The sequence below is a fragment of the Periplaneta americana genome, chromosome 6 (assembly GCF_040183065.1).
Source record: "Periplaneta americana isolate PAMFEO1 chromosome 6, P.americana_PAMFEO1_priV1, whole genome shotgun sequence".
Lineage (NCBI taxonomy): Eukaryota > Metazoa > Arthropoda > Insecta > Blattodea > Blattidae > Periplaneta > Periplaneta americana.
Window position 1 is genome coordinate 51933846 of NC_091122.1, and position 15377 is coordinate 51949222.

The 15377-nt window shown below is 35.4% G+C and overlaps 1 protein-coding gene across 9 annotated transcripts in view; it reads left to right on the forward strand.

The window, feature by feature from the left end:
- Positions 1-15377, forward strand: part of LOC138701333 (band 3 anion transport protein-like) — a 734049-nt gene that overhangs the window by 642311 nt on the left and 76361 nt on the right. For all 9 annotated transcript variants that reach the window (XM_069828100.1, XM_069828106.1, XM_069828105.1 and 6 more), the window contains one exon: positions 8253-8409. In XM_069828100.1, coding sequence (XP_069684201.1) covers positions 8253-8409 — 157 coding nt within the window. The remainder of the gene's footprint in view (positions 1-8252; positions 8410-15377) is intronic.

Here is a 15377-nt window from a genome sequence, read left to right on the forward strand (position 1 = left end):
TCACGCACATCAAATAAATGTGTTACATTTTCTGTATTTAAGAAGTGTAGCACCCTATATAAAAATAATATTTTTGCACGATTTTTTTCACAGCTATTGTTGTTAGACTTTGAAAGTTAGAATTCCCACACAGAAACTTATTGCTAGGGAAACCATTCTTCATAACAAACTTATACTGAAGTAGACCCATTACAGTGCACTTAGTTGCTATTACAGTATAGTCTTGTGAGGGCTTTGGAATAATATTTCTCTAAATTTTCAATATAAAATATATATTTATTTGCAATTTTAAAAATATGATCGCTCTGCTCGTTTTTTTTTTTCAAACTTTTCCTCGATTTCGTAAAAAGTACTCCCAGCCTTGTATCGTAATATACTATTACAATATTAATTTTTACAGCAAAAGAGAAAACAGCATACCGTGTGATACAAAAGTCGCTTGTCAAATGAGGAAAATAATATTGCTTTGAAATTATAAATAGGAGCATAACAAAGACAATAAGAACCACAACAAACATAGTAAGGACCACGACAAAGATAACAAGAACTACGATAAGAACCACAACAAAGACTACGATAAGGATGACAAGGTTCACGACTAAGACCACAAGGACGACATGGTTCACAACAAGGTCAACAAGGACCACTGCAAGAATCAAGACAAGGATCACCACAAGGACCACGATATTAGGTGAAGATAAGAATCATAAGAACTATGACAATTATACCACGATAAGGACCACGACAAAAATCAAGATAAGATCCTTCTCTTTCCTTTCCTCTTCTTCTCTCTGAATCGAAATATGAAATTAATTTAAATTATTAAATTATTTAAAATTTTGTTTTTAATCTAACGAAATAAATGGAACTCGACAATGTACATGTTGAGAGTCTGTGTCTTAGCTATACTTATTGTTGTCGCTACAACCAATTCTCCTATTTCCAACCAGCCTGTAGTAAAAAAAAAATCATGTCGCTCGACAATGTACATACATGTTGAAAGTGGTTATTTTAGTTACTACATTATTTTCACTGTCAATACGTAGGGAATATGCATCCATAGATAGTTGCTAACCACTAGGATCGCTACTATCGCCTCATTACAGACAATGCGAAATAGTACCGGCACAGTCTATTGTTCCTAGTACCCTCACAACTCAAGCTTCGTGATTGCATATACTAGACTGTGCTAATACTTAAAACTGATTTTAGTATTATAACACTACTTTTTTCGCAATATTTTAAAACTGAATTTGTTAATATGAATGCCTTTCAGTTGTAAAATATGCTAGTCATGACAAAATTATTAGTAAAATTGTGTTATACAACAAATTACTAAGACTTGTCGTTTGTCATCCGTATATTGTCACTTGTCACTAACTCACTAGTATCTTTTATGCAATAGGCTCCTTATTTTTAAAACTTCTATGTCTTTTTTTTAAATAAAGTTGTTCATATTTTAATGCAAACCAAAGGAAGGAAAATTAACCATTATTTTTGTTGCATGTTTTCATTTTATCATATAGTGTGCAGGGCCGAATTTAGGTATAGTGCCGCCCCAAGGCAGTACTAAAATTTGCCACCCTCCCAACTCTCACAAACAGTTTGTTTATGAGCAGCTATTATAAAGGTCATGTTTATTTTAAATTAGTTTTAAATGAAATGTTACAATTCAGAAAACAATAAATTCCTGGAATCAAAATGCATGCATCTTATTTGTGAATTATAGATTTTCTTTGTACATTATTCACAGATAAAGCATTGATGATGTCATCAGACTCGATGCAAAGAAATATATTCAAACTTATTCACTGTAGAAACAAAATTGATTTGTGTTTTATTTTTAAGTATTGGTTTTCTTGGTGGTATAATTATTACGATAGGAACTATAAAGTAAATTGAAAACTCCAACTCTTTGTGGAATAAACATTACACATCGAATTATATAGTGCACATGCTGGAAAGTGGTTAAATAATATTGTTGACGATATATTGAAAATGTAACTGAGAGTTTTGGTTACTATTCATAGTGATAATACAATATAATACACACACATCCAATTTGATTTTCAACAATGCATTCTTGTTGGGAAGACGGAGGGAAAAAGACCTTTAGGGAGGCCGAGACGTAGATGGGAAGATAATATTAAAATGGATTTGAGAGAGGTGGGATATGATAGAGAATGGATTAATCTTGCTCAGGATAGGGCTTATGTGAGGGCGGCAATGAACCTCCGGGTTCCTTAAAAGCCAGTAAGTAAGTATTCTCGTTTATACAAGCAGTTAAATTTAAGCAGTTTCATAGTATAATGTGATACCGGTATTACAATATATCTATGCAGCTGCACACTTTCCTTTTACTCTCGCCACGATCACGACAGTGCGATAAGAAAACAATATCCGACTTCCACAAGGTGTTCAAGAACAACCTCAGAAAAGATTCACCAACAAGTGTTTTAAAAACAAATTTCACTGTAAAAAAAAGAGAAGATAAAAAGAGAGAAAGAAAATGCCGCCCCACCCCCTGGAAATTGCCTAGGCCTAAATCCGACATTGGTAGTGTGTTGTATAAATATAGGTAGGCCTACTTATTAAATTAGGTCTGTAAGTCTATCACTAATACGTGCTAATAGCCATCTAATATGTGCCAATACCCTATAGGCCTACACCGCAACTGAACATACAATACATAAAATGCAGGTTTTGTGTTTATATTTCCTAATTGTGGAATGAAATGTATAGGCCTATAAGGGTTCCATTACTTTAATGTTGAAATCGTTCATAAGCTTTTACAGTCACTACGACGTTATGAAAAACGAAATTTGAAACATATTTCGTAATTCCTTTCATGTTGAAATCGTTCATAAGCTTTTTCAGTTACTACTAAGTTATTAAAAACGAAATTTGAAACATATTTCGTAATTACTTTCATGTTGAAATCGTTCATAAGCTTTTTCAACTACTACTAAGTTATTAAAAACGAAATTTGAAACATATTTCGTAATTACTTTCATGTTGAAATCATTCATAAGCTTTTACAGTCATTACGACGTTATTAAAAACGAAATTTGAAACATATTTCGTAATTACTTTCATGTTGAAATCATTCATAAGCTTTTTCAGTTACTACGAATTTATTAAAAACGAAATTTTAAGCATATTTTGTAAATGTGTCGTCTGCTGTTTTCTGTAATCGGACCACCAAACGTTGCCAAGTTATGAACATTGCTTGTTACTTTAAGATGGCTATGTACAAACAATTGTTCTTCCTCTGGTACATATAGTCAAGTGAGATGTACTGCCTGATAATAGACTCACATATCAGCCAGAACTTCAATATATTTTTTCTTTAAAATCTGCAGCTGGTAACATAATCTTAGACTAGAAAGTTGGCAACACTGCACTACGCAGTATACCCAGTTTACAATAATTACAGTCATTAATACAGCGAGATGTTAACGTGTTAGTCTGTTTTATTAGTGGATTGACTGGATTGTGAATATGAGAAGAATATGTCGAAAGGTAAGTGAACATCTGATGAAGTGCTTCGAAAGAAATTATCCTTCTTTGAAAAAGATAAAGGAAGTTGCAGTGCTCTGTAAATATTGTGACAGTGATCTGTACCACAGCCTTCTATGTCTAATGGAATGGAATTTAAGTGAGGGGTGCATGGATGGCCCAGCACTGCGACCTGTTGAGATCTATTGCGCTAATCCTCGGTATGGAATGAGTTGCGTGCCATAGATCCCCTACGTGCACCGCCCTAACCACATGACTCCCTAACGTCCGGTCCCTACAGCCAACAGAAATCCATAAACCATTCCTGCTTCGGTAACTTCCCCCAAGGCACCCCCCTATCGGTCCTAGGCGAAACTCCTCCCCCGAGTAGGTCCTCCTCGGGTGCTCGTTGCAGAAGCTATCCAACGTCGTTTAGCTACATCCCACGGAGGCCGGTCGAGAGAGCCAGTAGTCCCGGGAGGCCGCCTGTAGAGTGATGATGGGGAAGGGAAGGAAGTGGCGAAGATGAGTGGGGTTCCAATCGCCTGATATTCATCCATAGGAGTGAGGGAAAAACCACGAACAAATCTCACTCAGGCAACTCGTCCTGACCGGGAATCGAACCCGGGACCGCTGGGGCTGGGTTCGGAGTTAGACTCTCTAACCCCTCAGCCACAACGGCGTACTTCTGTGTCTATAGGTAAGACAGAGTGAAAAAATGGTATTTTGACTCCATTAAAACTATTAAACATCGTAAACGAAAATTAAAAGCAGTGCTCGTACTATAAAGTTAACGACCTTCTTTCGAAACAATCAGTGCAGAGAAAAAGAAATAAACCTAGCAGCAAAGGAAGGCACATTCTCTTATCATTAAGCTGAGGACATTGCCAAAAATGTCTAATCTTTTCTTTTCATCGTAAAACATAGGAATTGAAGTTGAGAATCCATATCAGATCAATATTTGTTAAATAAAAGTCATATTATTAGTGTCAATAAATGCGTATTTTAAACTTCATTGCCTTTTCAATTACGCAAAGAAATCTTCGAATTTTTATCGATTTCATAAATTTCTCACCATAGGTGAAATAGGCCTAGCACTAATATTAATGTTAGTTCGAGTAACAAGGTATATGGATAGTTTGTCGAGCAATACAATCGACATTCGACAATCGCGAATGTCACCAGTCCAACAATCAGCTTTTACAGAGAAACACATGCGTATTATTTTTAAACTACAATTCATTTCAATAATCATTGTTGCCAATTTAGCGGTTTTCCCCATTGATCTGGCGTTTGTCAGTGTTAGTTTAGGAGATAAAATTTATGAAATTTATATTGCTGATATAGACATTTAGCGGGTTCTTTTTACCACTTACAACGGCAAAATAATATTTTACATTGACAATTTAGCAATTTCTGCACTGGTTCATGGTAGTGAGTTTTTAAGAATCGAGTTGTCAGCACTGTTAGTAATGTATATAGCAGTGTTGTCAGATCTGAAGAGCCAACATATTGTACTTTGCTTCCGAAACTACTGATGAGGTTCTACAAAAATTGCACCACTGCTTACAAATAGAGGATGACACCTAAAAAGCTCTGCATAAATAATCATGTAAGTCTAATTTAATCAAACTTTGTCTAATTAATTCAATATAATATGTATACCGTACTAATCTTTCTTTTTATAAAATACTTCGATAATGACCCACATCGAACTTCACAATACTGACATACGAGAGCGACCACAAATTTAACCACAAAACTTACACCACATAAAATATAAATAATAAAACATCAGTCAACGTTAACAGATGCAACATGTAATATAGCTTATATAGTACATAAACAGTTTTATATCATGTAAAAATTGTAAAAGAGTTGTCACTCACACAAAAATTAACAACTTATACAACAGTTTTGCATGATTAATCATAAATACACATCAAAAAGAAGCATACCATAAATAATTCAAAGCTAAATATATATTTCAAAATGTTTTTTTTTTTTTTTTTTAATTTTTAACTTTTAACTTGGTGTTAACATTTACCGTTATTATTGACTAACATCCATTATGCTTATTACATTTAAAAAAAAACCTAAATTTGAGGTTAACATATTAGAAATTGCATGTATCTGATGTCGCAATTGGCGACGAAAACGTTAATATGAATCACAAAATATGTAATATAAAAGGATGTATTCCTTGAATATTGTTTGACAACTCATTGACCGAAAATAATAAAACATTTGAATTATCTAGAGACTTGCCTGAAACATTTTCAAAATAAATTTTAAAATACAGTTTTTGTAAAAAAAAAAAACTAGTGTAGCCTACATTTAATTAGGAACATTAAATCCCGACGTTTGAGATGGGCAGGGCATGTAGCACGTATGACCAAATCCATAAATGCATATAGAGTGTTAGTTGGTAGGCGGAGGGAAGAAGACCTTTGGGGAGGCCGAGACGTAGATGGGAAGATAATATTAAAATGGATTTGAGGGAGGTGGGATATGATGATAAGGACTGGATTAATCTTGCACAGGATAGGGACCTATGGCGGGCTTATGTGAGGGCGACAATGAACCTGCGGGTTCCTTAAAAGCCAATAAGTAAGTAGCCTACATTTAAAGAATTTGATAAATATATTACATATGTATAATAATAATAATAATAATAATAATAATAATAATAATAAATATTATTATTATTATTATTATTATATTAATTATGCATACTGTATACATAAATATGCACAAAAACACGAGCTTTAGATACAGGCCCTATTTTTAGGATTCAGAATAACATAATAGGCATATTTTCTTACGTAATAGCTTACTAAAAAATATAAAGTATTCAAAAATATATTAAATTAAATTAAATTAAATTAGTTATATTAAATACATCGACAATCGAAGTGTTCACCCTCTGATCTTAAACATGTGTCACTGCTGTTGAACAGATTGCTGGAAGCTGCATTAAATTCATTTTGTAATTATGTTAAAACAGGATTCGTTCCATGTCTTGCATACTTCCATACGAATTCCATATAGACCTATTCACACTTATTTTCACGAAATTAAAAATTAATTGTGGTGATATAATATGCATCTCGGGATGATGACGACGAAATGTCCTACTGACGGATGGATGGATGGATGGATGGATGGATGGATGGATGGATGGATGGATGGATGGACGGAGACGGATGGGTGTGTTGATGGATGAGCGGAAGGATAGATGGACGGGACGGATGAATGGGAAAACGATGGATGGACAGACTGACGAATGGATGGATGGATGAATGAATGAATGGACGGACTGATGAATGGCTGAATGGATGGATTTTTGAGCGGATGGACGGGCGGAGACGGATGAATGGGTGCGTTGACGGATGAGCAGAAGGATAGATGGACAGGACGGATGAATGGGGAAACGATGAATGAACAGACTGACGAATGGATGGACGGATGAATGGTTGAATGGATGGATTTTTAAGCGGATGGACGGGCGGAGACGGATGAATGGGTGCGTTGATGGATGAGCGGAAGGATAGATGGACGGGACGGATGAATGGGGAAACGATAGATGAACAGACTGACGAATGGATGGACGGACGGATGAATGGTTGAATGGATGGATTTTTGAGCGGATGGACGGGCGGAGACGGATGAATGGGTGCGTTGATGGATGAGCGGAAGGATAGATGGACGGGACGGATGAATGGGGAAACGATGAATGAACAGACTGACGAATGGATGAATGGTTGAATGGATGGATTTTTGAGCGGATGGACAGGCGGAGACGGATGAATGGGTGCGTTGATGGATGAGCGGTAGGATAGATGGGCGGGACGGATGAATCGGGAAACGATGGATGAACAGACTGACGAATGGATGGATGGATGGATTTTTGAGCGAATGGACGGACGGAGACGGATGAATGGATGCGTTGATGGATGAGCGGAAGGATAGATGGACGGGACGGAAGAATGGGGAAACGATAGATGAACAGACTGACGAATGGATGGACGGATGACTGGTTGAATGGATGGATTTTTGAGCGGATGGACGGGCGGAGACGGATGAACGGGTGCGTTGATGGATGAGCGGAAGGATAGATGGACGGGACGGATGAATGGGGAAACGATGGATGAACATACTAACGAATGGATGGATGATGGGCAGACGGACGAATGGATGAGTATATGGAATGACGGACGCACGGATAAATGAGTGGATGGATTGATGGATGACCGAACGGATGGATGAGTGAATAGATGAAAGGGTGGATGGGAGGACGAATGGATTTATAAAAGCACGAATGAAGGATGAAGGGGGTGTGACTGTCAGAATGGTCGTCACTAATTATTATTTATAAATGAATATTAATAATATCCTATGTTTCATCAGTCATCATATTATGGAATTGTTTCTGACAATAGCGGACTCGTTTTTCCTTATTCTGTAACTGTATATATAGTTTGCATTGAACAGTGCTTTTCAAAATACAATAGTCTTTATGACACAAATGCGGACCAAACGTACATTGTAACGCCCTTTACTTTACAAATATAATTAAATACACACGCGGATTAATCAGTCCCTTTCATGAAAGCAGATACGCCTACTAACACATAAAAGCGGTCGCTAAAAATTGCATGGCTGGACAGATTAATTTGATATCTGTGTAACGACAGTTCCTTTCATATACTCATTATTGGTGCTAATGTAACGAATGATTGTTGTTTGTGCAGGTCGACGGCCATGGAGTGGAGACCGGCCCGGACTTGGATGAGGAAATGGAGAAGGTGTTCGCGATGGCAGAAGACGAGCGTTTCGATGTGGCACGGTTTGCAGCTTCCCCTGATTCCAACACCAGCAAACGCAGCTTCAATGAAAAGGATTACAGCCGTAAGTAAACGATTATTTTTTCTAATGTCCAATCTTCAAGCAGTCATATGTCCTTGGGGAATCAGGAAGAGGAATCAGATTTATACAGGATATTTCCGAGGTGGTGTTACAAACTTTCAGGGATGGTGGCGAAGGTCACATGTATCAATTTGAGATAAGGAACCATGGTCCGGAAATGACGGAGTCGAAAGTTATAAGCAAAAATGGTTGTGTGGAAATGAAATTGTAATTTGGCACCATGTGCCCTCCTTTTCTTAACCTTTGGAACAGTCGTGAAAAGATGGTATGGGCCGGATGTCTCCTACGTGGGTACTTGTACCGATATAATCTGTGAGCTTGTCTACTGTTCCCATTGGCTCATCCGTATTCGAAAATCAGGTCTGCTTATTCCGCTCTCGTGTACTCCTCCATTTCACTAGGACTGATCGACTGGACACTGCAACTTGTACACATACACTGCTGTCTACAGGCGTGCATATCAGGACCGACCATGTCCGTTACACATTACGCTATCTGCATTGTTTTAGTGTAGTTTCTGTCCCCATCCCTCAGACAGCACAGTGAATGGAATACTGTAAGTAAACAACGTCAGATGGATACAGTATGTGTAAGATGTACAGATAAATGCACATAAATAAGGTGTACAGAGGAATAAAATTATTTCATTTTCAAAGAACACTTTTTGCTTGTAACTTTCGACTCGGTCATTTCCGGACCAGGGTTCCTTATCTCAAATTGATACATGTGCCCTTCGCCATCATCCCTGAAAGTTTGTAACACCACCTCGGAAACAACCTGTGTATTACTGTCAGGGGGAAGTATTCAACAGATATAAGAGGCAGAGATCAGATTACTCCAACCTTTAGCGGGACACACCTGTTGGATTATAAGAGGAGTGAAGACATAGAAAGAACAAGAAGTCAATAATACACCGTATTCCGCTTAGAGGAATCGAGAAATATGTGATAATTTCAAGTATAAATAATGGTTTTATGACATAACTTTTTACATAACTTGATGTAATGATTCTCCAAGTTTCGGAGAATAGTCATTGCAACTCGATGTGTGCGCTTCTAGTTACCCTGAAGACATTTAAACAGTACTCAGCCTTCTGCCAGGTGTTCTATAACATTTTTGTAGAGTGACTAGCGCAGCAGTCAGTTGCCTAGTTGCCTCAGCAGTTTTGAAGCTTATCTCATCTTTTGAGTGCCTGCTGACTCACGTATTCAACAGATGGTGTCATTTAGTCCAAACCCTTACGTTATGAAATAATTAAAGCTACAAAATACTCTCTCAAGCAAATCCCAGTTACTTTGAGAAGAAGAGTGGGCCATATCCAAACGTCCAATGAAAGCTGCTGCTTCTTGCCACGTGACTTGATGTAGAACATGGCAGACAAAGTGGAAGAAAATAACTCAACTAAGGTGAAATCTAGGAAGCGTGTGGGAAACTGTGATGAGTGTAAAAAGAATGTACGAAAAAGGAAAATAAATAGTGGCCAAGAGTATGTAAACGCAAGTGGAACTGAGAAAAATTGAGGTAAATTTAAATACATAAAATAATTCATTGGATGCATATTAATAATTATTAATTTACTATATACAAAAGGTGTTATTCATAGATTTCAAAAAGGCATATGACTCGGTTAAGAGAGAAGTTTTATATGATATTCTTATGGAATTTGGTATTCCCAAGAAACTACTAGTTCGATTAATTAAAATGTGTCTCAGTGAAACGTACAGCAGAGTTCGTATAGGTCAGTTTCTGTCAGATGCGTTTCCAATTCACTGTGGGCTGAAGCAAGGAGATGCACTATCTCCTTTACTTTTTAAATTTGCTCTAGAGTATGCCATTAGGAAAGTCCAAGATAACAGAGAGGGTTTGGAATTGAACAGGTTACATCAGCTGCTTGTCTATGCGGATGACGTGAATATGTTAGGAGAAAATCCACAAACGATTAGGGAAAACACGGAAATTTTACTTGAAGCAAGTAAAGCGATAGGTTTGGAAGTAAATCCCGAAAAGACAAAGTATATGATTATGTCTCGTGACGAGAATATTGTACGAAATGGAAATATAAAAATTGGAAATTTATCTTTTGAAGAAGTGGAGAAATTCAAATATCTGGGACCAACAGTAACAAATATAAATGATACTCGGGAAGAAATTAAACACAGAATAAATATGGGAAATGCGTGTTATTATTCGGTTGAGAAACTTTTATCATCCAGTCTGCTGTCAAAAAATCTGAAAGTTAGAATTTATAAAACAGTTATATTACCGGTTGTTCTTTATGGTTGTGAAACTTGGACGCTCACTTTGAGAGAGGAATAAAGGTTAAGGGTGTTTGAGAATAAGGTGCTTAGGAAAATATTTGGGGCTAAGAGGGATGAAGTTACAGGAGAATGGAGAAAGTTACACAACGCAGAACTGCACGCATTGTATTCTTCACCTGACATAATTAGGAACATTAAATCCAGACGTTTGAAATGGGCAGGGCATGTAGCACATATGGGCGAATCCAGAAATGCATATAGAGTGTTAGTTGGGAGGCCGGAGGGAAAAAAGACCTTTAGGGAGGCCGAGACGTAGATGGGAAGATAATATTAAAATGGATTTGGGGGAGGTGAGATATGATGATAGAGACTGGATTAATCTTGCTCAGGATAGGGACCAATGGCGGGCTTATGTGAGGGCGGCAATGAACCTCCGGGTTCCTTAAAAATGAAATTAAGTAAACGTATTTCAAAGTCTTGGACATTACATTTAGCTTGTCTAAAGAAAAATATAATTTGGCCCACTATGACTCTCAGCCCTTCATATGCTTCATCACAAAATAATTTATAGGAGATAGTTTCTTATTTTTTAAATTTATGTACTACAAAATTAGGATATTGAAAATTTACTTCACATAATTTAGAAAGTTATTTTTACTTTATTTAGAGTTATGATCTTGCACATACCGGGTGAACCGTATATAATGTCATTAATTTCAGGGGATTATTCTTTGAGATATTTCAAACAATAGCGTTGAATACAATTTTGCTCGTTTTTGCTTCCTATACGAGATAAAAACTATTTTATATGAATCGTTTCAAAGCGTGTTTTGGGAAAGCCATTGATTGAATTCTCAATATGCACAGTTAGTTTAAGAGAACAGTATAATTATTATGGTAATAAATTATTTAAAGAATTTCAGTTTTGTCCTTTAATTGTGCAGAAATTTGATCCGAAGAAATGCAACTTTTCGTTCTGCAAAGGAATTTTGCAATGTTGCATTTGTTCTGATCAAATTTCTGCACATTTAAAGGACAAAACTAAAATTATTTCTATCATTCATTATCATAATACACTGCTCTCTTAAATTGACTGAGCATATTAGGAATTAAATCAAAGGCTTTCCCAGAATACGCTATGAAATGTTTCATATAAAATAATTTTCATCTCGAAAAGGAAGCAAAAACGAGCAAAATTGTATTAAATATTTTTGTGTGAAATATTTCAAAGGAAAACCCCGTGAAATTAATGACATTACTTACGTTCATCCTGAATAAATAGATATATTTATTTGTCATCAACATTTATATTAGTTGTGGTGTACCACAACTTATGTATACGGGTTTCACCATAATTTTCTATTACATATATTCAATTCAATTCAATTCAATTTATTTGGCCATTAGACATACAGTTTTAGGCTTCGTCAGAATACATTGAAAAAACATGTAAAAACATTTAAAAAAACACTAATAACAGAAACAGTAAAATTTAAGTAATACAATGAAAACATGAAATAATTTGAAACTTTTAAATTAAAGAAAACTAACTAAATTGCAATTAAACTTATTTATTAAAATACAATTTCATACAGATTTGTGTTGAAAAACTCAGCAACAGAATAAAAAGGATTATTTAATAACCAATTGTAAAATCTAGTTTTGAAACTATTGATTGGTAATTTATAATATATACTTGGGAGCTTATTATATAATTTCATCCCCATAATTAAAAAGTTTGTGTTGCTCTTGTGTAATCCACAATATGGAATATTAATTTGTTCATTATTTCTAATTTCATGATCATGTATATTGGCCACTAATGAGTAATTGTCGATATTTTGTCGAGTGTAAAGTACTAGATCATATATATATATATATATATATATACAAATTTATGATTGTTAAAATCCGTGATTGTCTGAAAAGTGGCCGAAAATGTTCCAGATAGTTTGATTTACATAAAATTCTAATGGCCTTCTTTTGTTAAATCAAGACGCTTCCAATTTTGGTTCCATTTCCCCAGAAAATTAAGGCATATCGAATTATACCTATAATTAGCATGCAATTCCCACAGCCTGTTAAACTAATAACTCTTCAGGCTGGTTCACAGTAAATCGGGAACGGAAACGGGAACAAGAACGAGAACGGAGTTCCTTTCAGCATTATAATCTTGCTAACTAAATTTATATATAATTCCGTCTTTCTACATTACATCTAACTCGTTCTACTCTACAGTATATTATTCTGTTGATCATTATTACTTTATCAAAATATCGTTCTTAAATTTTAACTGACAATACTAATTAAAATCCCTATACTAACATTCCTATTTAAAAAACCTTTAACACTTCACTCGGTTATACTAATTGGGATCTTTTTTCTACCTAATACACGCCATTATAATAATATTATTAAATCTTGACATGAGTATCTAGGTCACTTTAGTTTGATCATTCATTTCTTAACCACAATCAACACTCAAAAAAATCCATTTTGAATCTTGCGTACACTACTTTTAACACTTGAATATAAGTAATTGATTAACTAGTGGACTTACTCGTGTTAATTATGTAAGTCTGTGCGGCTTACAGCTGTTTCCAAAGGAAACAAAAGACAAATACACAAACTACACCAATACATAAACAAATTACACCCAAAACTTCAATACACACTGGAACTTGAAAACAACAACTCCATAAATTTCCTAGACAGCACCATAACAAAAATTGACAACAAACACTCCTTCTAAATATACAGAAAACCAACCACCACCACCACACACATACACAACACATCTAACCATCCCATACAACACAAACATGCTGCATTCAGGACAATGGTACACAGATTACTCAACATACCCATGAACCAACAACACTACAATGAAGAAGTGAACACAATCAAATACATAGCACAAGAAAATGGTTACAATCCAAACATAATAGACAACATCATAAGAAAGACAAAACAAAAAATTAGCAAACACAAAAACACGCAAAACACAACACAAACACAAGAACACAAGAAATTACATCACACTAACATATGAAAACAAAAGCACACATAAGATCGCATCTTCATTCAGAAAGCAGAAATACAACATAGCATACAGAATAGAAAACACACTACAAAGACATCTCAACACACAAAAAACACAAACAAATAAATACGACCACACAGGTGTATACAAACTCACATGTAATAGTTGCGACAAGTTCTACATTGGACAGACAGGCAGATCGTTCCAACCACGCTACAAAGAACACATTAAAGCAATAACCAGAGGACACAATACATCTACATACACTGATCACATAACCAATGCTAACCATACATACAATAACATAAATACGGACATGGAAATCCTACACATACAACCCAAGAACGAAAAACTCAACAGACTAGAACAATACGAAATATACAAACACACTAAACACACCCCGATCAAATTCTCAACACACAGATCAATTTCAGTACACACACACTATTTGACTCCACTTTTCAACAATCAAACGCACCCACACAACAGGCAGAGAAGTACGAGATGACGCCGAGATCTAGTAGGCTCTGAGGATGGTGTGATGAAGCACCGAAACAGCTGTAAGCCGCACAGACTTACATAATTAACACGAGTAAGTCCACTAGTTAATCAATTACTCAGAAAAAGCTATAGAAAATTTAAATACTATCACTAAGATCATCTTTCATAAACTTCACTACATCACTTTCTAAGATTTAAGTTACTTCTTTACAATAAACCACAATTGGTAACTATATTTATTAACTAGCCACTTTTTAATTTTCCAACATCTTTTTTTCAATTTTATTACTTCCTAACTGATCTCTGTATCGAAGATCCCGTATCGAAGATCCCGTAAACACACTTTTACCCCGAATAAATATTACAGTGGGAGTGAAGATTTGATGCATTTCGATGTGACCAATGTCAATGTTTCTCTCTTGCATTCATGACTGGTATTGAATGTCACTCCATTTTGCAATGAACCAGAGACTTGTTACATGATACATATCTGCGCACCACTAGCTCAGTTGTTTATTAAAATCTCAGTCGAGAATGTGAAGTGGATCAGCTCAATGTAAACCATTCACATCCTCAGAAAGCAGAATTGTGTGTGCGTTTCCTTATAAGCTGACGTTAAATGTTTTCCACAAGTGGATTATCCGTTCCTGTGAGTAACTCTCTTCAAATGTAGCGTACCAAACACAGTTAAGTTGATCCATTAAACATCGATAGCACTATAAAAAATGCATGAATATAAACAAATAAAAGCACGGGTAATGGATGAAATAACAGTACCGCAAAGTCTTTATGTTGAAATAGCGTGTGTTTATTTACTCTACTTTGATTGCAAAAATATTTCATGCTTTTATGTGAAGTGCAAAAAGTGACGTCAGTTTTATATCGAGTCTGTAAGTAAACAATTTTTACACAATAACCAGTTTTTATATTATTTATGATAATATATTATATTGAATCGTGCCACGAGAGTTTTTCCATGGCGTAATGTTGTTTGATATTCAGTTTATCGTCAGGTATATTAGCATGTGACAGTGATCGTGTCATTTATCGATTTATGTACTTTTATTGTTGCTAATTTATTATTATTGTATATAGATTACTATAATGTGTTAAATTGAAAAAATCATATTAAAGAAATTACCCCCAAA